The 24,588-nt window shown below is 44.2% G+C and overlaps 1 protein-coding gene across 1 annotated transcript in view; it reads left to right on the plus strand.

Moving 5' to 3' along the window:
• Positions 1–24,082, plus strand: part of LOC137422937 (allograft inflammatory factor 1) — a 132,286-nt gene extending 108,204 nt beyond the window's left edge. Inside the window, exons 8-9 of the mRNA XM_078774903.1 lie at positions 21,186–21,348; positions 23,310–24,082. Coding sequence (XP_078631029.1) covers positions 21,186–21,348; positions 23,310–23,394 — 248 coding nt within the window. The 3' untranslated portion in view covers positions 23,395–24,082. The remainder of the gene's footprint in view (positions 1–21,185; positions 21,349–23,309) is intronic.
• Positions 24,083–24,588: the final 506 nt, after the last annotated feature.

Genomic DNA, 24,588 nt, shown 5'->3' on the forward strand with positions numbered 1-24,588 from the left:
CACTGGCGGTGGATGGTCCACGTCGAGGTGGGCCGGCTTGAGGCGGTCCACAGAAACGCGGTCAGGAGTACCGCCGATGTCCAGGGTGAAGTGCTTCACCCCGGTCTCCAGCACGCGGAAAGGCCCGTCGTACGGGGGCCGCAGTGGTGTCCGGTGGGCATCGTGGCGGACGAAGACGTACTCCGCCGTGCGAAGCTCCGGGGCGACGTGCGACGGTGGGTGCCCGTGGGTGTGCCGTTGGCACCGGGGCGAACCTCTGGGCGGTCTCCTGCAGAGCGGAGCGCTGCTGTGCCGCGGACCATGGTGCCGTGGAGTCGGGGAGGAACTCGCCCGGCACCCGCAGCGGTTGCCCGAAGACCAACTCCGCCGCGGATGCACGCAGGTCCTCCTTGGGCGCCGTCCGGAGGCCCAGCAGGACCCAGGGGAGCCTGTCGACCCAGCCGCCGTCGCGGAGGGTGGCCCGGAGCGCGGCCTTCAATGAGCGGTGAAATCGCTCACACAGGCCGTTAGCCTGGGGGTGGTAGGCCATGGTTCGGTGCAGCCGGACCCCGAGCCCCTGCGCGACCGCCCCCCAGAGCTCCGAGGTGAACTGGGGGCCGCGGTCGGACGAGATGTCTGAGGGGGCGCCGAACCAGGCGACCCAGGTGGCGATGAAAGCCTGCGCGACGTCCGCCGCCGTCGTCGACGCCAAGGGCACGGCCTCCGGCCACTGGGTGGTGCGGTCCACCATGGTGAGGACGTGGGTGAAACCCTGCGAGGGGGGCAGAGGTCCCACCAGGTCCACGTGGACGTGGTCAAACCGGCGTTCCGGCACCGTAAACGGGGCCAACGGGGCCTGGGTGTGCCGGTGCACCTTGGCGCGCTGGCACGCGAGGCACGTCCTGGCCCAGCCGCGGACGGCCTTCCGGAGGCCATGCCAGACGAATTTGTCAGCGATCAACCTTTGGGAGGCCCTCGCGCCCGGGTGGGACAGGCCGTGGATGGCGTCAAACACCTGGTGCTGCCAGCCCGCGGGCACGATGGGGCGAGGCCGCCCGAGGGAGACGTCGCACAAGAGGGCCGCGCCAGCGCCGTCGAACGGCACCTCAGTGACGCGGAGGCCTGTGATGGCGGTCCGCAAGGCCTGGACGTCGGGGTCAGTGGCCTGGTCCGCTGCCATCCGGGCGTAGTCGATGCCGAGGTGGACTGCGTGGGCGACGGCCCGGGAAAGGCAATCCGCTACCGGGTTGTCCTTCCCCGCGACGTGCCGGATGTCCGTCGTGTACTCGGACACGGCCGAGAGGCGACGCTGCTGCCGGGCCGACCACGGCTCGGTGACCATGCCCATCGCGAAGACCAGCGGCTTGTGGTCGACGAAGGCCGTGAAGGCACGGCCCTCGAGCAGATGGCGGAAGTGCCTGACCGCCAAGTGAAGCCCGAGCAACTCGCGGTCAAAGGTACTGTAACGGCGTTCGGGCGGGCGAAGCTGCCGGCTAAAGAACGCCAGCGGTTGCCAAGCTCCACGCACCCATTGCTCGTGCACCGCGCCCACCGCGTAGTCCGAGGCGTCGGTGGTGAGGGCGATCGGCGCATCGGGCGCCGTGTGTGCGAGCATGGTGGCGTTAGCCAAGGCGAGCTTCGCGCCCGTGAACGCCGCGTCCATCTGCTCGGTCCAGGTGACGTCGCCTTTGCCCGGCTTACCTCGGAGAGCTTCGTTCAGAGGGCGCAGGAGCTGGGCGATACGGGGCAGGAACCGATGGTAAAAGTTCACCATGCCCAGGAACTCCTGCAGCCCCCTGATCGTGCGGGGGCGCGGAAACCCCTTCACCGCCTCCACCTTGGCCGGCAGGGGGACGGCTCCGTGCCTGGTGACGCGGTGCCCCAGAAAATCGAGTTCGGCGACGCCGAACCGGCACTTTGCGGGGTTCACAATCAGGCCATGCTGGCCCAGGCGTTCGAAGAGCGTGCGGAGGTGGTGTAGGTGCTCTTCGCGGGACGCGCTGGCGACGAGGATATCGTCCAGGTAGACGTATACAAAATCCAAGTCGCGCAGGACGCTGTCCATCAGCCGCTGGAACGCCTGAGCCGCATTCTTCAGACCGAAGGGCATCCGCAGGAATTCGAAGAGTCCAAACGGCGTGATGACCACCGTCTTCGGGACATCCTCCGTCCTGACGGGGACCTGATGGTAACCGCGTATGAGGTCCACCTTCGAGAAGAAGGACATGCCCGCCAAACGGGCGGAAAATTCCTGAATGTGGGGGATAGGGTAGCGGTCGGGGGTGGTGGCGTCATTGAGACAGCGATAGTCCCCGCACGGTCGCCATCCCCCACCGGGCTTCGGCACGATGTGCAGCGGCGACGCCCAAGCACTCTCCGAGCGCCGAACGATGCCGAGTCGCTCCAGGGTAGCGATCTCCGCTTTTGCTACCGCCAGCTTCGTCGGCTCGAGGCGGCGTGCCCGGCCGTAGACCGGTGGCCCAACGGTGGGGATGTGATGGGCCACCCCGTGCTTGACGGCCCCCGCTGAGAAGGTGGGCCGCGTGAGGGCCGGGAAGCCGGCGAGGAGGCGGGTGAATTCGTCCGCTGCCGGAAGCGTACAGATCAACGTGGCCGGAACCGAACCGTTCAGAACCGAACCGTTGGCAAGCCGTCCGGTGAGCCGCTCAGTGGGCTGCTCGACGAGCTGGGCAGCGCACAAGCGAGCGAGCTGAACGTCTCGGCCTGGACAAGACGTCTGTGCTTTACGCCGACCAGGAGCCCATTTGCACACAGGAAGTCCGCGCCAAGCAATGCCATGGGCACGTCGGCGGTGACGAACGACCATCGGAAAACCTGCCCTCCGAACCGCAGAGAGAGGCAGCGTTTTCCGTATGTACGGATGGGCGTCCCGTTTGTGGCAAGCAGCGCGGGGGCCCCGCCCGCGGCGTGCTTGTCCGACGTACCGGCAGGAACGACACTCACCTGCGCTCCTGTGTCGCACAGGTAATGGCGCCCGGATAAGGTGTCCGTGATGAACAGCAGGCTGTTCGAACGGCCGGCGCTCATTGCCACTATCGAGCGCCGGCCCGGGCGTTTCCCGACCTGTTGAAGGAGCATGGCGGATGACACTGTCGAGCCTCGTGGCCGAACTTGGCGTGGAACCAGCACCAGGTGGTGGAGCTGGAGGAGTGCGGCGGCCACGAGGGGCGTATCAGCATGCTGCGTATGCTGTGTAAGCTGATGCTGTGGATCAGCATCATCAGCAGCATCAGCCTCGAGGTCCATGACGGCCGCACCGACTCTCGCCCGCGTGTCCGAAGCCGCGAAGTACCTGTCCGCTGCGGCGGCCAATGCTCGGGGTTCCGTTAGCACGGTCCCGGCCAACGCGAGGCGTACCTGTGCTGGAAGTTGGCGACGGAAAAGCACCCGGAATAGAGAACCAGGGGCTTCGTCGCCCAACAGTGACAGCATATGGTCCATTCGGACCGACGGGCGCGTGTCGCCGAGCTCGGGGAGATCCAGGAGGCAGTCGGCCCGTGCATCCTCCGTGAGGCCGAACGTGGCTAGGAGCAGCCGCTTGAGTGCCTCGTACTTGTGGCCGTCCGGTGGGTGGCGAAGGACGGACACAACTCGAGCGGCCGTGCCGGGCCCGAGGGAGGCGACGACGTGGCAGTAGTGCGTGTCGTCGTGGGTGAGGCGCCGAAGTTGAAACTGGGCTTCGGCTTGGACGAACCAAACTTCGGCCTGGGCCTCCCAAAATTCGGGAAGTTTAATCGACATCGCGTTGTTGGCCATGGCAATGGCGTCGTGTTTGGAAGGATCGCTACGGCAGATCCAACGTCGAGGGTCACCAGTAAAGCACGGTGTTACGCGCGCTGTTTGTAAACAAGGAGGAAGCGGACAACGCGGTAATTTGTAAGAGTCTTTATTCAAGAGCTCACTGTAACACTGAACTCTCAGGGCTGCGCGCCCCGTGTATATCGTGAGGCCACGCCTCTCTCCTGGGCGTGGCCCACCCCCACTCGGTGTGCGGGGTGATGTCACCACGTCAGTGCTTTCGTGTCCGCCACAAGGGAGTCGTTAAGTGAGAACACAGACACTGCCCAGATGTGTAGATATCTATCTATAATTCCACTAATCTCTGTGTGTGTGTGTGTGTGTGTGTGTGTGTGTGTCTGTGTGTTTGTCTGTGACCGCTGTTTCTCGACAACCACGGGTCCGATATACTTGAAACTTGCCAGGTATATTGCTGGGGACCCGAGGATGTGCCTTTTCAAGGTTTTAAATTAATCGCAGAAGTAGTTACCGAGCTATGTCCAAAAAACGATTCAACCAATCAGAGAGCAGCGAGCTATCACGTGTGCCGAACGTGGCGAACAGACTCTGCCTCGGATGGCACATTTGAGAGCGTATTCATTTATTTCCCGTCGGCAAACTATGTTGCCGTTAAACTATGTTTTAAAACTAATTAAAACTAATTTGCGATTCATCGTAACTGCGATTTGCGACCTTCCGGACAGTGAGGACTGCACTTCCGGCAGCCAATCACAGAACGCTTTGTTGCGTAGGCGTGGCCGATGTGAGAGCGAGCTGAGCCCAGCGCGTGCGCCATTACGGTACGTAATTCGATTTCTTCCGGAGAAAATAATAATTTCTCGATTTCTTATGCACATTATTTCTCCCAATTCAGTCAGAGCGAAGGGCGGAAGCGAAGAGCGTTGTTTTTTTTGTTTACGGGCGTACGGGCGGGGTAGAGCGTACGGGTAGCGTTTTTTTTTTTTTTGGCACATTTGAGAGCGTATTCATTTATTTCACGTTGGCAAACTATGTTGCCGCTATGTTGGCGTTAAACTATGTTTTAAAACTAATTAAAACTAATTTGCGATTCTTTCGCTTTCCTGCGCATTTGTGCACGCTATGGCGATTTCTTTACCAAACTCCGCAAGCCGTTAGCTTTGGACCAAACCATTTCATGTAAATAGAGGGGGGGGATTGTCACCGTACTCGCAAGCCGTTAGCTTTGGACCAAACCATTGCATGTAAATAGAGGGGGGGGGGGGATATACTTTTAGATATATATATAGTACGGGCATGCCCTAGTATAGATAAATGACTGTACCCAAGTTGCCGTTTTGTCATGGCTAAAACCAATCATAATTCCAACAATTATTTTGCACAAATGTATTTGTAATATACGTGATATCACATTTTATAAACAATTGAAGTTGAAAACTTAAGTTGTAAAAAATTTCCCCCAAAAAAAATTCCCAAAAAAAAAATTGAAAATTTTTCAAAAAAAATACCCTTAGGACAACCGACGGGAGAGATATGTGCATACCAAAAGTTTGGTACGATTTCACAAAAGTTTGAGAAAGTAGTTCAGTGACAACACAAGACAACACAACACAGGACAGGACAGACACTGCATATATATATAGATATGTCCCTTCCACCAACATTTTGTGGGTTTATTCCCTTTTAAATTCGTTTTCTCGGCAACCTTTGATTTGATTGACACGTCCAATAATTCTGACGTCATTACGTGGTTACGTGGTACAGGCGCCATATTGGAAAAACCGAAAACCTTTGCACCTCGATATCTCGGAAACCGCTCCATGAAAATAATTGAAAGGTTGCTCAATGGTAAAAGACTCCCCATGCGGAATAGCATATCTTAATTATGATGTCATAGGTGCCTTCATTATGACATCACAAATCGACAAGTAGAACGCTTGATCCGATCAATATGAAATTTGTTGTGCGTGATCTCGGGATAAATTGGGGTAGAAATAATGATGACGTCATCGGTCACGTGGTTCAGCAGCCATATTTCTACGGCGTAGCCCGTCGGGCAATATGCCATCTTGGACAGCATTTGTCTGTCCGTTCAGTGTATGTATGTCACTCACAAACGTCCACCAATCAGAGCTGAGGATCTGGTCACATGACAAGGACAGCGGATCCTCCAATCAGCAGATCCAAGCCCGGCTTCGCCGTTGTTAGACTGTGGGTCTTGTTAACTTTTAATATTTGTCGTCTCAACTCACACGTATGTCATTTTAAAGCCATTTGTTTTATTCTCGAGCGTTTTCAGAACTGACAAGACTGATAAAGATGTCGGAATACATCGCTGAAGTACCAAATCAGGAAATCGAAAAATCCCCAAAGAAAAAAATCTATAAATATCGAATTCTGGCCGTTGCTAATTAGGGCTGCTAACACTTATGCTCACACTCATTAAGGTATTACTAATGTATAATTATTAACCCCTATTAACCCCTTAGTCATTTTTGTAACAAAACTGTGTCCACATGTACAAAATCGGGCTGGTAGGAGAGCTGAGAGGTACGCACACTCACCTTTGCGTTGTCTCGCCTGAGTTTGAATCTCGACCTATGGCCATGAACTATCAGGGTTTCACATACATGGTGACACATCATCGTGTACACCAAACATTGGGAGCACGTTGAGCCCGAGGACCCATCCGCCAGCATTGATTCTTTGCGGGGATTGAAGATGCCACGACATCTTTTGTGAAGAGGAGTTGTGGTGGAGCATCCTGAATAAATCCGAAATTCCTGACTTCTGTGTCTGACCAGCCGGTTCATGACCGATTTGGTCCAAAAACGACGTTGCGCAACTGACCCCACAAGGTGGGAATGATTGGGACAATTATAGTAGCTGCAGCAGCATGAAATTATTATGGTCTGTACCGTTCAAAACACATCTTTTCGAGTAGCCACTAAAAACACAAAATTTTCCTGCTTTTTATTATTGGCCCGGCCCGTGCACAGCAGGAGACGGGGTGTTGTAATCACGTCTGTGTGTCTGTCTGTCTGTCTGTCTGTGTCCAGTACGTAACTTTTTTTTACCCTTTGAGCTAGTTTCATCGAATTCTTAGCAAACCTTTATTATGGTGACACCGTAATAGAAAAGAAGGAAAATTAATCATTTTATCAAAAGGTCAAAGGTCAGCATCACGTAAAATCATAAATTTTCATCCAATTGACCTGAAATTTCAAGTTACCATTTGAGTTTTGTCATCAAATGTTCAACAAAGCTTTATTATGAGAATATGGAAAAGGCAAATTAATAATTTGGTCAAAAGGTCAAAGGTCAGCATCACATAAAATCAATTTTCATCCAATTCTCCTGAAATTTGAAGTTACCATTTGAGTTTTGTCATCAAATTTTCAACAAACCTTTATTTTGATATATGTGAAGAACGACAATTAATCATTTTGTCCAAAGGTCAAAGGTCAGTGTCAGGGAATTTGTACTGGGGGACTCACAGGACTCCAATGACCGGACACAGGTTACAAAAGGTCTAGTTTATTAAACTGTATTCACTTCATCCAATTACCAAAATGATACCGCATAATATAATGGATCAGGTTAACTCTTTTCGATGGTCCTTCTCGTTCATCCGACACTCCCGTTAGATTGTCAGGGAATTTGTACTGGGGGACTCACAGGACTCCAATGACCGGACACAGGTTACAAAAGGTCTAGTTTATTAAACTGTATTCACTTCATCCAATTACCAAAATGATACCGCATAATATAATGGATCAGGTTAACTCTTTTCGATGGTCCTTCTCGTTCATCCGACACTCCCGTTCGGTCAGCGCTTCACGTAGCAAGTACTGTCGACTCCACGTTTGCTCTAGTTTATATGGACGAACTCGACTTAATCCTCTGTCCGCTGAACTCGTAATCTCTTCTCCGCTGACGTTACTGGTCGCCTTCCTGGCGCCAGCTAGCCCCCCCTGTTGTGAGTTCCATTTATCAAACAATAGGGGGGTGCTCCAGCCTGGGGCTGTGACCAGGTGTTTCAAGAGATTATCATGTTCGTGCACATTCCTAACTCATTTACAAACTCGTCCTTCACAGAGTTTGCATGTAAAATGTATTTGCTTTGTTACCAGGTTAATTAATAAGTTACCAGTGCCAATTAATAAGTTACGCTGAGTTACACTTCCACAATTCCCTCATCTTTTTGTTTTTTGTTTATATTAACCATTAATCTAAACATCAATATAAGTAAATAATCAATCACTACAAGTAAACATCATTACAAGTATAAGTAAATAATCAATCACTACAAGTAAACATCATTACAAGTATAAGTAAATAATCAATCACTTTGGTAATCAAATTCCCTTGGGCATACACCGTCATCCTGCAAGAATCACAAAACATTTCGTTGGTCATTGACTCCTTCCATATCGTTCAATCTATTGCATTTGCATCACAAATATATTTTCAAAACAACACTTCACCATCACCAAGATACAACAATTTCACTTCATTTTCAAGTTTTGTAAAGCATCTGCACCATCTGGTAAAAAACGTTTGCCTCCACACAAATGTTGACTTTGTTTGAAAGGAAGGGCTGATCACTTGTGTTTGAATCCTGGTATGAAACATTTTCTCCTAATGTCTTCATAGCTCCTGCACTACTTCGTGTAGGATTTCGCTGTTGTGGTAACATTGCGGAGTCATAGACTGACCCTGCTCTCCTTGTAGCATTCTTGCCACTTTTTGCTGTAAACCATAGTAATTCCTGAACACGGCCTTCACCCAGTTGTAGTCGACTTGCCTCCACCCTCATTGTGAGTGGGCAGCAAGTATTGGTGTGACGTTGATTGGCCAGCAAGATGTGGAACAGGGATGCCGGATGCATCCACAATGATGTTGGGACCATGGTGTTCAGGTCATTCATGGTCCTTACCAGGAGCAACCAGCAGAATCGTGCACAGCTGTTGTGACAAGGGCACAGCCGTTTTTTGCAGCTCCATGCTGGTTCCCCGGACGTTGGTGAAGTAATAACATATGTCCCCGCATTTCACAGAGGTTGCCGGTAAAATGTCGTTGTCCTGCAACTTCTGATGTGGTGAATGTTCGAAGCCTTCGAACAAGAGTAAGTGATCGCCTTTCTTTCATATGTTGCAGTGTGATCCAGGCAAATGGTCACATAAATTTCCTTGGTGAAGGTAAGCATTCATCTCCAAGTTACACGGGAGAATGTCTTCATCATTCTTTGAGAAAGAGGGTGTATGCCACGATTAACTTCATTTTTTAGCCACAAATTTTCTTTCTCGAACTTCTTCCCAATTCCGTTAGCAATCCCTCCAAAATGTGATCTCGTCTTATCCTTATGCTCAGTCACATCTGAATCTGCTTTCCGCACACACTGAATCAGATAGGGTGCATCTTACCATGAAATCAGCATAATCATGTATATCTTCCGACAGTTTCACATTCAACAATTTGTTGTTTTTCCTTAACACAAAAAGTTATATTCATTTATATGCGTCACACAAATAATATTCAATCAGGTATGTATTTTATTACTAAACTAAGAATAGCATTGTATATGATTACAATCACAAACGGGAATACCTAATTCCCAACAACAATTTTTTCAAACCAACAAATTAAACATAATGTATTATTACCATAATTCCTCTCCACTTTTTCTTTTCCCTCTTTTTCCTAACAGTGTGTCACTCGTGGTGACATGAGTTCACTGATATTGTAATTGACACAACTCATAACATTGTCGTTATGCCATTATCTTAATTCTACTGTTTCATTTGCAACATCACTTGTTTTAATCTTTTAATCTCAGTATTTATTCATATCATCATAACAATCTTTCTATTTTAGGTCCATATTTGTTTCTATTCTTATCAACCTCCTACGGTTTATCAATTTGTTCCAAAACACTGCAACCAAAGGTTTTAACCAAAGCTCTACCAAACTATTTCCAATTTGAACTCAACATGCTAATTAAACAACAATTCAAAGAATTAACTTCAATGGGTCAACAAAACTCATTTTATAAACAGATCTAATTTTCCCATCCAATAATTTTCCTTGCCAAATGTCATATTGCAACACTTTAATAAACCTTCGAAAAATGTCTCCCAAATCAATAAATTCCCTTTTTACTTCCCAAATACTCATCTGTAAATTACATATTCAATTACAGTTTTTCCCTATTTGTTCGGCCTAAATGGCCACTGAAGTGGCTGCCAACATGCAGTACCGTTTTTATCTACCAAGCAAGTATTCGTCCACATAAGATCTCTACCAAAATGTTGTTTGTAAAAACAAATCTGGGATTTCTGATTACATGGATGCACACTCTCAGGACATTTCAGGCTGCTTGTTAACAATCCACTACGATTAATTAATTCCTTTACCCACAATCAAATAATTAGTACAAATTGAGGATATTATCCCTATCACATTCATTTATAGATTCATTATGTTGGATCTAAATTTTCTCCCACTGCTGCAAGGAAGAACAATAGCTCTAATAAGTCTTTGTAATATCTCACTTCATTTACCCAGCATCGAAGAATTTATTTACTATCCATTCCCATCTGTTAACCAGTGACTTTGTTTGAACTCCAAAACTTAATTTGATGAATCCCATGTGTATGGTACCACTTATTGAAACCCCTACTTTTGTAGAAAATATCCAAGTAAGTGTTTTTTTTTTTTTTACACCCCCTTAACTGTTGCTCATCCATTTCTATGCACCCAGTGAGTACTACTGACACCAGTATGCCAATATAGGTGTGCGAGATTAACAAATATGTTGCAGGTACACGTAACAGCGCGTTCTGAGTATAAATAACGTAACAGCGCGTTCATGTCTGCCCCTTGGTTTAAGATGCACAATGCATTCCGTTTTAAAACTCACAATTGTTCAAATCAGCAAGATTTTCTTTACTATTTTCCCATATCATCTATGCCTAATACACATCCATACATGCAGCACAATTTATATGCTGATAAAATTCAAGTTTATATATATATATATCCATGAGCCGAGTATTCTGGGAAGTCAGTGTAAGACCTCTCCCAAATTTGGATGATTTTGTACTTCCTCATTTCCTTTTATGAAGCTCATATCCATAAATAGATGTTATTCTCATATACATTCTATCAAAAATGGAATCCCAAAATTACTCACAATTTTACTATTAATTAATGGCTGCTCATAACCCAGCACATCAAATTTTTTATATTCCATTTCCCTTGACAAAAGAGATAATGTTCATAATCAAATTATATTTCTATTTTATTTTACGGATTCTCTGGATATTCAATCCCATCCACATATCCCAATCCCATCCACATATAACTATCCATTTCCAGACAGGCACACTGTCGGTGTCAACAATCTTGTAAGATTGATACACAAAAACACACACACACATGCATTATGCATATTTGTTTGCGTTGGAACCATTATTTACAGATCAGATGGGTGTCAATTTTATTTCAATTTCATAAAATTTGTCAATCAAATTCAAAATGCTTATAGACAAATGAACCAAAAGTCCATTCTTAGAAAACCTTTATGATGTCAAATTGAAATTACCCTTTCTGCCTTCACAATAATCTATCCAAATTTTGACTACACACCCATTTGCATGTCAGTCGACCATTGACCTATCAATTGTGCGGAACAATAGTCCGAAATTCCCACCTGATCATCATGTGACTCTTGTTACTTGGTTTGCCAACAATTGCAACGCAATTGTTCCAAACTTTGTAAATTTAAAATTGCTGTGCCCAAAATAGAAGATCCAATTTTGGCATTTGATCAATTAATTACTAATTTGCTTACAAGCAAAAGAAAAATGAATAATTCTTGCTCCGAAAACTTTTCAGACCCAAGAATCATCGACAGTTATTCATGTTTGTCCAGTAATCTAATTTGTTGAGGCCAATCGTCATTTGGGATTTGTCGCAATGAAGGCCTAATCATTGTCTGAGGTATCGGTCAGCACTGGTACCCTTGATCTTGGTTTACCCTATTAACTTGTCTTCCTTTTGGTATACGGACATCCTCTTTTCCAATGTCCCATCCGTCCACACTTGAAACACCGGTTTCTGTCGTTGTCTGATCTGTGCACCTGTGCACTTGTATTGCTGGGCTGCATCTCTACATCCCTGAGTTGCCACTGCAATCTCTCGTTATCTCCTGAAACACGAAAAAATTCTCTGTACCGTCCTTTTTGGGGAGACAACTGGAAATCTGATGGGACAACTGTCACTTTCATTCCTAATTTCGAGGGCAGTTGTGCATTTGTCTCCTCCACTGTATCCTGTATCCTTTTTATTTTAAGTTCTAGATCCGTTATCCGTTCTTGCTGTTCCCGTTGTCTGGATTCACCATCCCAAAGATGGAATGCAAGCCAGTCTACCGTTAGATTCTGTCTCTTCCTGGCTTTCAATCTTTGTTCCAATCTTTCCAATCGACTTCGCTCAAATGTACCATCTCTTGGAAACTCCTCATCATGTCCCTTTGTCCACAAATACCAATTCTCGACCTGCCTTATAGCTTCGGCACCATAACGGTCGTACATATGATGTGTACAAGTACCTTTTTGTGGAATTTCTGGTTGTCCTTGTGTATTCTTGCAGGCTCCATTTCCCATTCTGCCTTTTATCAAAGTAGCGTTGGATGTGTTGTAGCTTGTTCCAGGTTCCTCTAAAGCTTCACTCGTACCTCCAGGAAGGATCTCTCCACCTGTTCGCACGGTGATTTCCAGAGAATCTCCCTCAGCTGTGGCTTTTGCACAATCCAATCTCACAGATCAGTATTTGCAGATGAGCCGGAGGGTCAGTATGAAGTGGGTGAATCCTCAGGTGTCCGCTCTGTTTGACGGGGAAATCACACAATGGTAACCGCACATACCTATCTGTATATAAACTCACCACCTTGCTCAATTTTCCCAGGTTGTCTCCACATTGATAATATCTCGCAAAGATATCAAAGCTTCTTTCTTGAGACCGCATTTTCATCAATCAAACAATCAATATATTCAATTCAATTTATTCAGTTCAATTTATGCAATTAATTCAATCAATTAGATTCAATCAATTAACAATTCAATCAATTATTCAATTTCAATTAATTCATCAATATTCATCAATAAATCAAATTAATCATTTTGAATGACTCCTTGCATAAGCCCTTTCCCCAATGATGTCAGGACAGGTCCATCCATTGACTGAGATCGACTCATCGGTCGTCACCTCTGGTTCGTACCTCATGTCAATTGATGAATCACCGTCCTGTCCTAGGGTCATATCTGACATATTTCCCCATTTTGCCTGGTCTCCACAAATTTTCTTTGCAACCACTAAAGGCAACTCATCCTTCATTCGTGAGACAGCCAAAATGGATGGCAGATATTAAAGTTCATTGGAAAAAATATCTCATCATTTTTCCTTTAATAGTACCCAAAATCTCTTGGCAATTTAAATTTCGTAAAACTCCTGAAATAAGACTGTAAAATTCCTTCAATCATGCTAAATTTTGAATCTCCATTGCTTGTAACACCCAATTTATCCCATAGGGCTTGAAAGTTCTTTCCCAAGTTCATGCAATCATTCTGCATTTGAACCCTATGATATCATTCATAATAATCATCATGATTTTATAGTCATGGTCATATCATAATCATCTATTTAAAACGAACATTTCCTTTATCACCACAATTATGTGGTATAATCAACAATAGAATAAAACTGTACATAGCAACAGGCTACCTCATGGCCACTCAGTATACCTATTGACAATAAGTCATAACAATATCGAATAATCATTGAACAATTCAAAAATCGCTTCCACTGCTCCAGCCGCAGCATTCGTCATTTTGTTTGCTCATCCGCATGACCAAAACGAAATAAAGGGAGCTCAACCATTACACAGCGCTTTTAATGGCGCATGCCATAGAAACTCAACGCAATTTCGACTCAGCCAGAAAACGAGCAAATTTTGCAGGATGTTAACTGGAATTAGTCGTGAAAATATATCCAAAATACACAAAAAATACACATCCACAAAATAAACAACAAACCCAAACAAACCCAAGGTCGACCCTCTTACACAGTAAATTACATCATTTCAGCATCGTATTGATTGCTGAAATATTCCAGGGTTTATACATACCTTAAAAGAGGTATGCGTGGTGTTGCCCCCTCCCACGTTTATTCCAGGGTTTATACATACCTTAAAAGAGGTATGCGTGGTGTTGCCCCCTCCCACTTTTAATTCCTCATTAAATTCCTCATTAAATTACTTATTAAATTACTTATTAAATTACTCATTAAATTACTCATTAAATTACTCATTAAATTATTCGTTAAATTACTCATTAAATTACTCATTAAATTACTCATTAAATTATTCGTTAAATTACTCATTAAATTACTCATTAAATTACTCATTAAATTACTCAGTAAATTACTCATTAACTTAACTTACATAGTTTCAGCATTGTATTGATTGCTGAAATATTCCAGGGTTTATACACACCTTAAAAGAGGTATGCGTGGTGTTGCCCCCTCCCACTTTTAATTACTCATTACATCGTTTCCATTAAAAAAACATCGCTTCTACTGCTCCAGCCGCAGCATTTGTCACTTTGTTTGCTCATCCGCATGACCAAACCGAAATAAAAGGGAGCTCAACCATTACACAGCGCTTTTAATGGCGCATGCCATAGAAACTCAACGCAATTTCGACTCGGCCAGCAAACGAGCAAATTTTGCAGGATGTTAACTGGAATTAGTCGTGAAAATATATCCAAAATACACAAGAAATACACAAAAATACACTCCCACACAAATAAACAACATTTATTCCGTTCAACAGAACAAACATTTCCTCTATCATGACACGCATGTCTTCAAAATTATATGACCAAGAGAAAAAGTAAAATTAATTAAAACTGCGGGCAGTGATGATCCGGGGACCATACCGCTCCATCCTGATTGGACGAGTGCATGCTAGAGTCGTTAACAACGACAGTCCAGATCCGATTGTTCAAAATTTCAACTCAATCGATCGAAAAATGAACGCAGGGATGCATTTTAAAGGTGCAGTGGCACTAACTGAGTTGCCACGAATATGGCCACGAAATTGCCAATATGGCCATCACAAAATATTTTCCTTAATCAATTGGCTCATAGCATAACCAATCTGCAAGTATTTCATCCGAAGATGTATCTCTTAGGAATTTTAATTAAATAAGTCATTTATAAATCAACGAGTTAATTTATTAAATGATTAATCAATAAATCAATATTTTCCTTGACAGCCACATCACTTGGTCAGTGTCATGTCCAAATATCAGCTTCCTTACTCAAAAGGTGCCTGAGTTAATGTAATGTAATTACTGTAATAAGATTACTGCAATTACTGTAATGATTACTGTAATTACTGTAATTACCGGAACTGTAATTACTGTAATTACCTCAGGTAATTACTGTAATGTAATTACTGTAATGTAATAAGAAATGTAATTAATTAAATAAGTACTTCATTAATCGTTAATAATGAAATAATTCCTGAATTCTCATTCGATTCACTTGACATTCGAATGTCCCCAAAACGTTGGAGCAAAACGTTGCAACAACGAAAGTGAAACGTTGTAGCGACGTTGTGGAAACGTTAGCAAAACCCAACATTTGAATGTTCCCAAAACGTTGGAGCAAAACGTTGCAACAACGAAAGTGAAACGTTGTGGCGACGTTGTGGAAACGTTAGCAAAACCCAACATTTGAATGTTCCCAAAACGTTGGAGCAAAACGTTGCAACAACGAAAGTGAAACGTTGTGGCGACGTTGTGGAAACGTTAGCAAAACCCAACATTTGAATGTTCCCAAAACATTCCAACAACAAGTTCCAACAACAAGTTCCAACAGCAAGTTCCAACAACAAGTTCCAACAACAAGTTCCAACAACAAGTTCCAACAAGTTCCAACAACAAGTTCCAACAGCAAGTTCCAACAACAAGTTCCAACAACAAGTTCCAACAAGTTCCAACAGCAAGTTCCAACAGCAAGTTCCAACAACAAGTTCCAACAAGTTCCAACAACAAGTTCCAACAGCAAGTTCCAACAACAAGTTCCAACAGCAAGTTCCAACAACAAGTTCCAACAACAAGTTCCAACAGCAAGTTCCAACAGCAAGTTCCAACAACAAGTTCCAACAGCAAGTTCCAACAACAAGTTCCAACAACAAGTTCCAACAACAAGTTCCAACAAGTTCCAACAAGTGCCAACACCAAGTTCCAACAACAAGTTCCAACAACAAGTTCCAACAAGTTCCAACAGCAAGTTCCAACAACAAGTTCCAACAAGTTCCAACAGCAAGTTCCAACAGCAAGTTCCAACAACAAGTTCCAACAATAAGTTCCAACAACAAGTTCCAACAACAAGTTCCAACAACAAGTTCCAACAAGTTCCAACAAGTGCCAACAGCAAGTTCCAACAACAAGTTCCAACAACAAGTTCCAACAAGTTCCAACAGCAAGTTCCAACAACAAGTTCCAACAAGTTCCAACAGCAAGTTCCAACAGCAAGTTCCAACAACAAGTTCCAACAATAAGTTCCAACAACAAGTTCCAACAACAAGTTCCAACAAGTTCCAACAACAAGTTCCAACAGCAAGTTCCAACAACAAGTTCCAACAACAAGTTCCAACAACAAGTTCCAACAAGTTCCAACAGCAAGTTCCAACAGCAAGTTCCAACAACAAGTTCCAACAAGTTCCAACAACAAGTTCCAACAGCAAGTTCCAACAACAAGTTCCAACAACAAGTTCCAACAGCAAGTTCCAACAACAAGTTCCAACAACAAGTTCCAACAGCAAGTTCCAACAGCAAGTTCCAACAACAAGTTCCAACAAGTTCCAACAACAAGTTCCAACAACAAGTTCCAACAAGTTCCAACAACAAGTTCCAACAGCAAGTTCCAACAACAAGTTCCAACAACAAGTTCCAACAACAAGTTCCAACAACAAGTTCCAACAACAAGTTCCAACAAGTTCCAACAACAAGTTCCAACAGCAAGTTCCAACAACAAGTTCCAACAACAAGTTCCAACAACAAGTTCCAACAAGTTCCAACAGCAAGTTCCAACAGCAAGTTCCAACAACAAGTTCCAACAGCAAGTTCCAACAGCAAGTTCCAACAACAAGTTCCAACAAGTTCCAACAACAAGTTCCAACAACAAGTTCCAACAAGTTCCAACAACAAGTTCCAACAGCAAGTTCCAACAACAAGTTCCAACAACAAGTTCCAACAACAAGTTCCAACAACAAGTTCCAACAGCAAGTTCCAACAACAAGTTCCAACAACAAGTTCCAACAAGTGCCAACAGCAAGTTCCAAAACAGTGTGAACATTAACCCACACCAAAACCTCTGACATCCCACCATTAACACTTATTGTAAGCGTGCCGAATCAGTAAGCATCACCCCTTCTATGAGCCTCGACCAGAGGGTGGTTGTTACTCACAAACACCATTTCCTGTAATTATCTCTCACTAGGGCATGCCCGTACTATATATATATCTAAAATTATATCCCCCGCCGAGCAAGTCGCTGGCTCCAAGTCGAGTGCTTTGAACAAAAAAAAGAAGTACTCTAAACGGTGGTTTTTTATTCAACCGTGAAGCATGTCTCAAAGGCTTCTTGATGGACCTGGACAAAATTTGATGCAATTTTTTTTCTCAATCGCCATCTTTCATCATAATTCTGGACCGGCATGAGGGGGGGTTGTCTGTCATGAATTTATAGGCATGGCGGGAAAACTGAAAAAAATTATTTATTTAAAACGGGTGTACACGATTGTACACGTGTACGGACGGACCTTACCGAACCGGCAAACAAGTCGCTTCATGCACATCAGTGGTGCGTTTCTTCGTGGCGCGTGTCAGAAGAATTACACAGCGCAGGAAAAATACGTATTTACAGAAATCGTTAAAAAAAAAAACTCGGATAATCGCTACAATCGTTGTGGCCGGTGTACCATATTGGAAATATATATATATATAAATATAATTCCGTTTCCCGGTTCCCTGTCGCTCGCCGAGCGCCGAGCAAGTCAAGTGCTTCGAACAAGTGCCAAAAAAAAAAAAAAAAAAAGTAGTACTTTATCCGTGTGCGGGTGGGTAAACGAGTGTACCGGCCTTACACGTCCTGGAAGCAAGCGGTCGCAAGGTGCACACTTGCTCCGTCTGCTTCCAGGTTACAGTAAGGCCCTTTAATAACCAGCGCAAAAATACGTATTTACAGAAATCATTTAGAAAAAAAAACGAATAAATTGCTACAGTCGTTTATCGAAATCCCATTCGTGATGGCTCACGCCACCTATATCGCGGCATCGGTGCGCAAAGAAGCCCCAGACCACCTGCTCCCCCATGTATGTACCCATAACTTCCAAGTTCGTAAATCATATTGGACCAAACAAGACACACTCACCTTTTAAAGACTTGTTTGTGTCCAGTTGATGTCAGCGGTGCCTCCAAGATTGTCAGGGAATTTGTACTGGGGGACTCACAGGACTCCAATGACCGGACACAGGTTACAAAAGGTCTAGTTTATTAAACTGTATTCACTTCATCCAATTACCAAAATGATACCGCATAATATAATGGATCAGGTTAACTCTTTTCGATGGTCCTTCTCGTTCATCCGACACTCCCGTTAGATTGTCAGGGAATTTGTACTGGGGGACTCACAGGACTCCAATGACCGGACACAGGTTACAAAAGGTCTAGTTTATTAAACTGTATTCACTTCATCCAATTACCAAAATGATACCGCATAATATAATGGATCAGGTTAACTCTTTTCGATGGTCCTTCTCGTTCATCCGACACTCCCGTTCGGTCAGCGCTTCACGTAGCAAGTACTGTCGACTCCACGTTTGCTCTAGTTTATATGGACGAACTCGACTTAATCCTCTGTCCGCTGAACTCGTAATCTCTTCTCCGCTGACGTTACTGGTCGCCTTCCTGGCGCCAGCTAGCCCCCCCTGTTGTGAGTTCCATTTATCAAACAATAGGGGGGTGCTCCAGCCTGGGGCTGTGACCAGGTGTTTCAAGAGATTATCATGTTCGTGCACATTCCTAACTCATTTACAAACTCGTCCTTCACAGAGTTTGCATGTAAAATGTATTTGCTTTGTTACCAGGTTAATTAATAAGTTACCAGTGCCAATTAATAAGTTACGCTGAGTTACACTTCCACAGTCAGCATCACGTAACATCATCGATTTTCATCCAATTGACCTGAAATTTCAATTTACCATTTGAGTTTTGTCGTCAAATTTTCAACAAAGCTTTATCTATCTATAATTCCATTAATCTCTGTGTGTATGTGTGTTTGTATGTGTGTTTGTATGTGTGTATGTGTGTATGTTTGTCTGTGACCGCTGTTTCTCGACAACTACCGGTCCGATATACTTGAAACTTGCCAGGTATATTGCTGGGGACCCGAGGATGTGCCTTTTCAAGGTTTGAAATTAATCGGACAAGTAGTTACCGAGCTATGGCGATTTCTTTACCAAACACTGCAAGCCGTTCGCTTTGGACCAAACCATTGCATGTAAATAGAGGGGGGGGGGTTCTGTGGTCGTTGCGAATGGACCAAACCATTCATGTAAATAGAGGGGGGGGGGGGGGTTCTGTGGTCGTTACTGCCACGTGGTTTCAAAGTTTTTTTTTTGTTGTTGTTGTTTGCACGCATGTTTTTTTGCACCCACGTACGGGCACGCGCTAGGATGTTTACACACACACACCCCTACACAAATTTTTTTTTTTTTTTTTTTTGGCAAGGAACGGGCACCCACGTACGGGCACGTCCTAGCTTATATATAGTACGGGCATGCCCTAGTCTATCTATAATTCCAGTAATCTCTGTGTGTATGTATGTCTGTATGTTTGTCTGTGACCGCTGTTTCTCGACAACCACGGGTCCGATATACTTTAAACTTGCCAGGTATATTGCTGGGGACCCGAGGATGTGCCTTTTCAAGGTTTCATATTAATCGGAGAAGTAGTTACCGAGCTATGGCGATTTCTTTACCAAACTCCGCAAGCCGTTCGCTTTGGACCAAACCATTTCATGTAAATAGAGGGGGGGGGGGGGGGGGGTTGTCACCGTACTCGCAAGCCGTTCGCTTTGGACCAAACCATTTCATGTAAATAGAGGGGGGGATTGTCACCGTACTCGCAAGCCGTTCGCTTTGGACCAAACCATTTCATGTAAATAGAGGGGGGGGATTGTCACCGTACTCGCAAGCCGTTCGCTTTGGCTTTGCGAATGGACCAAACCATTTCATGTAAATAGAGGGGGGGGGGGGGATTGCCACCGGACCAAACCATTTCATGTAAATAGAGGGGGGGGGATATAATTTTAGATATATATATAGTACGGGCATGCCCTAGTTATGATAATATGGAGAAGGCAAATTAATAATTTTGTCAAAAGGTCAAAGGTCAACGTCACATAAAATCATCAATTTTCATCCGATTGACCTGAAATTTTAAGAATTTGCATATTGGGTCACTGAATTGGTTAACCAATCAAAAGCAACAAGCCAATTGATTTTTTAGATCAAAAAGTCAAAGGTCAAGGTTGCGTAAAATCACCAATTTTTACCCAATTGACCTGAAATTTCAGGAATTTGTATATCGGGTCACTGAATTGGTTCACTAATCATAAGGTGGGAGTCGATTGTTTTTTTTAGATCAAAAGGTCAAAAGTTGCATAAAATTGGCAATTTTTGTTCAATTGACCTGCAATTTTAATAATTTGCATATTGGGTCACAGAATTGGTTCACCAATCAAAAGCTAGAAGTTGATTTTTTTTTTTTTTACATCTGAAGCTCAAAGGTCATGGCTGCATAAAATCATCAATTTTCATTTTTTTAAAAACCGTTTTAGTTATTTTGAGTATACAGAAGAGGAAGAAGACGACTGAATACAAACGGATGCAGATGGGCTTTGCATTTTCACATACTTTCTAGTTATTATTCGTTATGCAGCACAGGGCTGTGAGTAGCATCATTTGCTGAGAGTGTAGCTGTGCTGGTCAATACAAAAGGGGGCAGAATTGGATCATATTAATTGGTCGCACATGAGGTTGTAGAAACGAATTCAGTTGTTTCTGCAGAAAATAAAATTGTGGGGGAAAATACAAAATCCATATCGTGAAGGCCAAATGTAAAGTACCTATTTATTGATGATGGTGAATGCAGTAAGTTTTCAAAAGTTGAAAAAGAAGGTTCCAACAGAAGTTGCGTAAAACTTAACTACATAATGCATTGCATCAAAGTATAGTTGAGAAACTTTAAAAAAAAGTTGTCTACCACGTCATCTTGCTGCGATATATCCACCAGACTTAATGAGTCTCAAAAGAATGATGGAGAAGCTTGGCATGGCCAAAACACATCTGGAACTGAAGAAAATGATGGCCGAGGTGAGCACCACCGATCCCGAGGTGATTACCTACCGAGATTTCCTGGACATGATGCTGGGAAAGCATTCCACCGTCCTTAAATTGTAAGTACTTCTTGTAACTAGAATGGCACTCAGTGGAGAGCATACCTCCGCCTGGTTGGCCATATCACTCAATGGTGAAAAATAATTTGAAAAATTCCACTAGCTGGACCCGGATCTTCACAAAAATGGAATCGATTCTTCCTTGTCACACACACAACCTGTCCAAGTTTCGTCCAATACCATCCATAACTTTTTGAGATATCCTGCTATGTATAGTAGTTTTTGGCCCTATCTCCCAATGGTGAAGAATCACTTAAAAATTAAATAATTCTCATATCCGAATCCATATTCAGATCTTCACCAAGATCTAATCAAATCGTCCTTGTCACACACACAACCGGTCCACCAGGTTTCGTCTAAATCCGTCCACAACTTTTTGAGATATCCCGCTATGTATCGTTTTTGGCCCTATCTCCCAATGGTGAAGAATCACTTAAAAATTAAATAATTCTCATATCTGAATCCATATTCAGATCTTCACCAATATCTAATCAAATCGTCCTTGTCAGACACCCAACCGGTCCACCAGGTTTCGTCTAAATCCGTCCACAACTTTTTGAGATATCCCGCTATGTATCGTTTTTGGCCCTATCTCCCAATGGTGAAGAATCACTTAAAAATTAAATAATTCTCATATCTGAATCCATATTCAGATCTTCACCAAGATCTAATCAAATCGTCCTTGTCAGACACCCAACCGGTCCACCAGGTTTCGTCCAAATCCGTCCACAACTTTTTGAGATATCCCGCTATGTATCGTTTTTGGCCCTATCTCCCAATGGTGAAGAATCACTTAAAAATTAAATAATTCTCATATCCGAATCCATATTCAGATCTTCACCAAGATCTAATCAAATCGTCCTTGTCAGACACCCAACCGGTCCACCAGGTTTCGTCCAAATCCGTCCACAACTTTTTGAGATATCCCGCTATGTATCGTTTTTGGCCCTATCTCCCAATGGTGAAGAATCGCTTAAAAATTAAGTAATTCTCATATCTGAATCCATATTCAGATCTTCACCAAGATCTAATCAAATCGTCCTTGTCAAACACCCAATCTGTCCAAGTTTCGTCCAATACCATCCACAACTTTTTGAGATATCCTGCTATGTATAGTAGTTTTTGGCCCTGATCTCCCAATGGTGAAGAATCACTTAAAAATTAAATAATTCTCATATCCGAATCCATATTCAGATCTTCACCAAGATCTAATCAAATCGTCCTTGTCAGACACCCAATCTGTCCACCAAGTTTCGTCCAAATCCATCCACAACTTTTTGAGATATCCCGCTATGTATCGTTTTTGTCCCTATCTCCCAATGGTGAAGAATCACTTAAAAATTAAATAATTCTCATATCCGAATCCATATTCAGATCTTCACCAAGATCTAATCAAATCGTCCTTGTCAGACACCCAATCTGTCCACCAAGTTTCGTCCAAATCCATCCACAACTTTTTGAGATATCCCGCTATGTATCGTTTTTGTCCCTATCTCCCAATGGTAAAGAATCGCTTTAAAAATTATAGTAGCCGGATCCGGATCCTGATCTTCACCAAAATCTAATAATTTCGTCATTGTCACATACGATAGATCTCTGCCAAATTTCGTCGGAATCCGTCCACAACTTATTGAGATATTTTGTTCACAAACAAACAAACGGACAGACAAACAGACAGGGGTGAAAACATAACCTCTATCCACCTTTGAGGGCGCAGGTAATAAATGATGTTGGGTCAGGATCTTTGTGGGAACATGAAGGTTTCATGGAGATAGAGTGGACAACTTTAGTCGAACACTTGGAGGTCATGTAATGTGCTGTAGATGTGGACAAACAAAACAACAAATGCACCTTGACGTAGACAACAAATGCACCTTGATGTGGACAACAAATGCACCTTGATGTGGACAACAAATGCACCTTGATGTGGACCTTCACTACCTTTGTTCATCTCCCCCCAGAATACTGATGTTCGAGGAACTGAAAGCAGAACCTTCACGACCTTCGGGTCCTGCACCGAAGAGGGATCTTTCCAGTTTGCCATAGAGCCTGCGGAAGGAGCAATGTGTGTAATGTCATGTACAACAGCTCGTCATTCCAAAATTTAAACTAGAACGGCACTCAATAAAGAGCATACCTCCACCTGGTTGGCCAAATCACTCAATGGTAAAGAATCACCAGAAAATTATACTAGCCGGATGCGGATCTTCACCAAAATTGAATCGATTCTTCCTTGTCATACACACAACCTGTCCAACAGGTTTGGTCCAAATCCATCCATAACTTTTTGAGATATCCCGCTATGTATAATATTTGGCCCTATCTCCCAATGGTGAAGAATCACTTAATGAAATTAAATAATTCTCGTATCCGGATCCATATTCAGATCTTCACCAAAATCGAATCGATTTGTCCTTGTCAAACACACAATCTCTTCACCAAGTTCCGTCCGAATCCGTACACAACTTTTTGAGATATCGTGCTCACAGAGAGCCAGACAAACATTGATGAAAACATAACTTCCGTCCACCTTCCGTGACCCAGGCAACAACTAACTTAACACTGTGTTCATTAATTATTAATTTGGTTATACTCTCCACTCCCATTCGGGATAACTATTTATTACGTACGCAAATATGGCACAGTGCTGGCCCGTTGTAGGTCACGCTGCAAAAGATGTTTCTGATGTGTGAATTCTTTGCTTTTCTTTCTATTAAAAATCTGTTGAATTGTTGGTTGTGCTGGAGTTGGAGTGATGTCAACATCACTACTCACTACTCTCACTGCTCTCACTACTCTCACTGCTCTCACTGCTCTCACTACTCTCACTGCTCTCACTGCTCTCACTACTCTCACTGCTGTCACTGCTTTCACTGCTCTCACTGCTCTCACTACTCTCACTGCTGTCACTGCTTTCACTGCTCTCACTACTCTCACTGCTCTCACTGCTTTCACTGCTCTCACTGCTCTCACTGCTCTCACTGCTCTCACTGCTCTCACTACTCTCACTGCTCTCACTGCTCTCACTGCTCTCACTGCTCTCACTGCTGTCACTGCTTTCACTGCTCTCACTACTCTCACTGCTCTCACTGCTTTCACTGCTCTCACTGCTCTCACTACTCTCACTGCTCTCACTACTCTCACTGCTCTCACTGCCCTCACTACTCACTGCTCTCACTACTCTCACTGCTCTCACTGCTTTCACTGCTCTCACTGCTCTCACTGCTCTCACTGCTTTCA

Source organism: Myxine glutinosa, chromosome 3 (genome assembly GCF_964187855.1).
Source record: "Myxine glutinosa chromosome 3, kmMyxGlut1.1, whole genome shotgun sequence".
NCBI lineage: Eukaryota > Metazoa > Chordata > Myxini > Myxiniformes > Myxinidae > Myxine > Myxine glutinosa.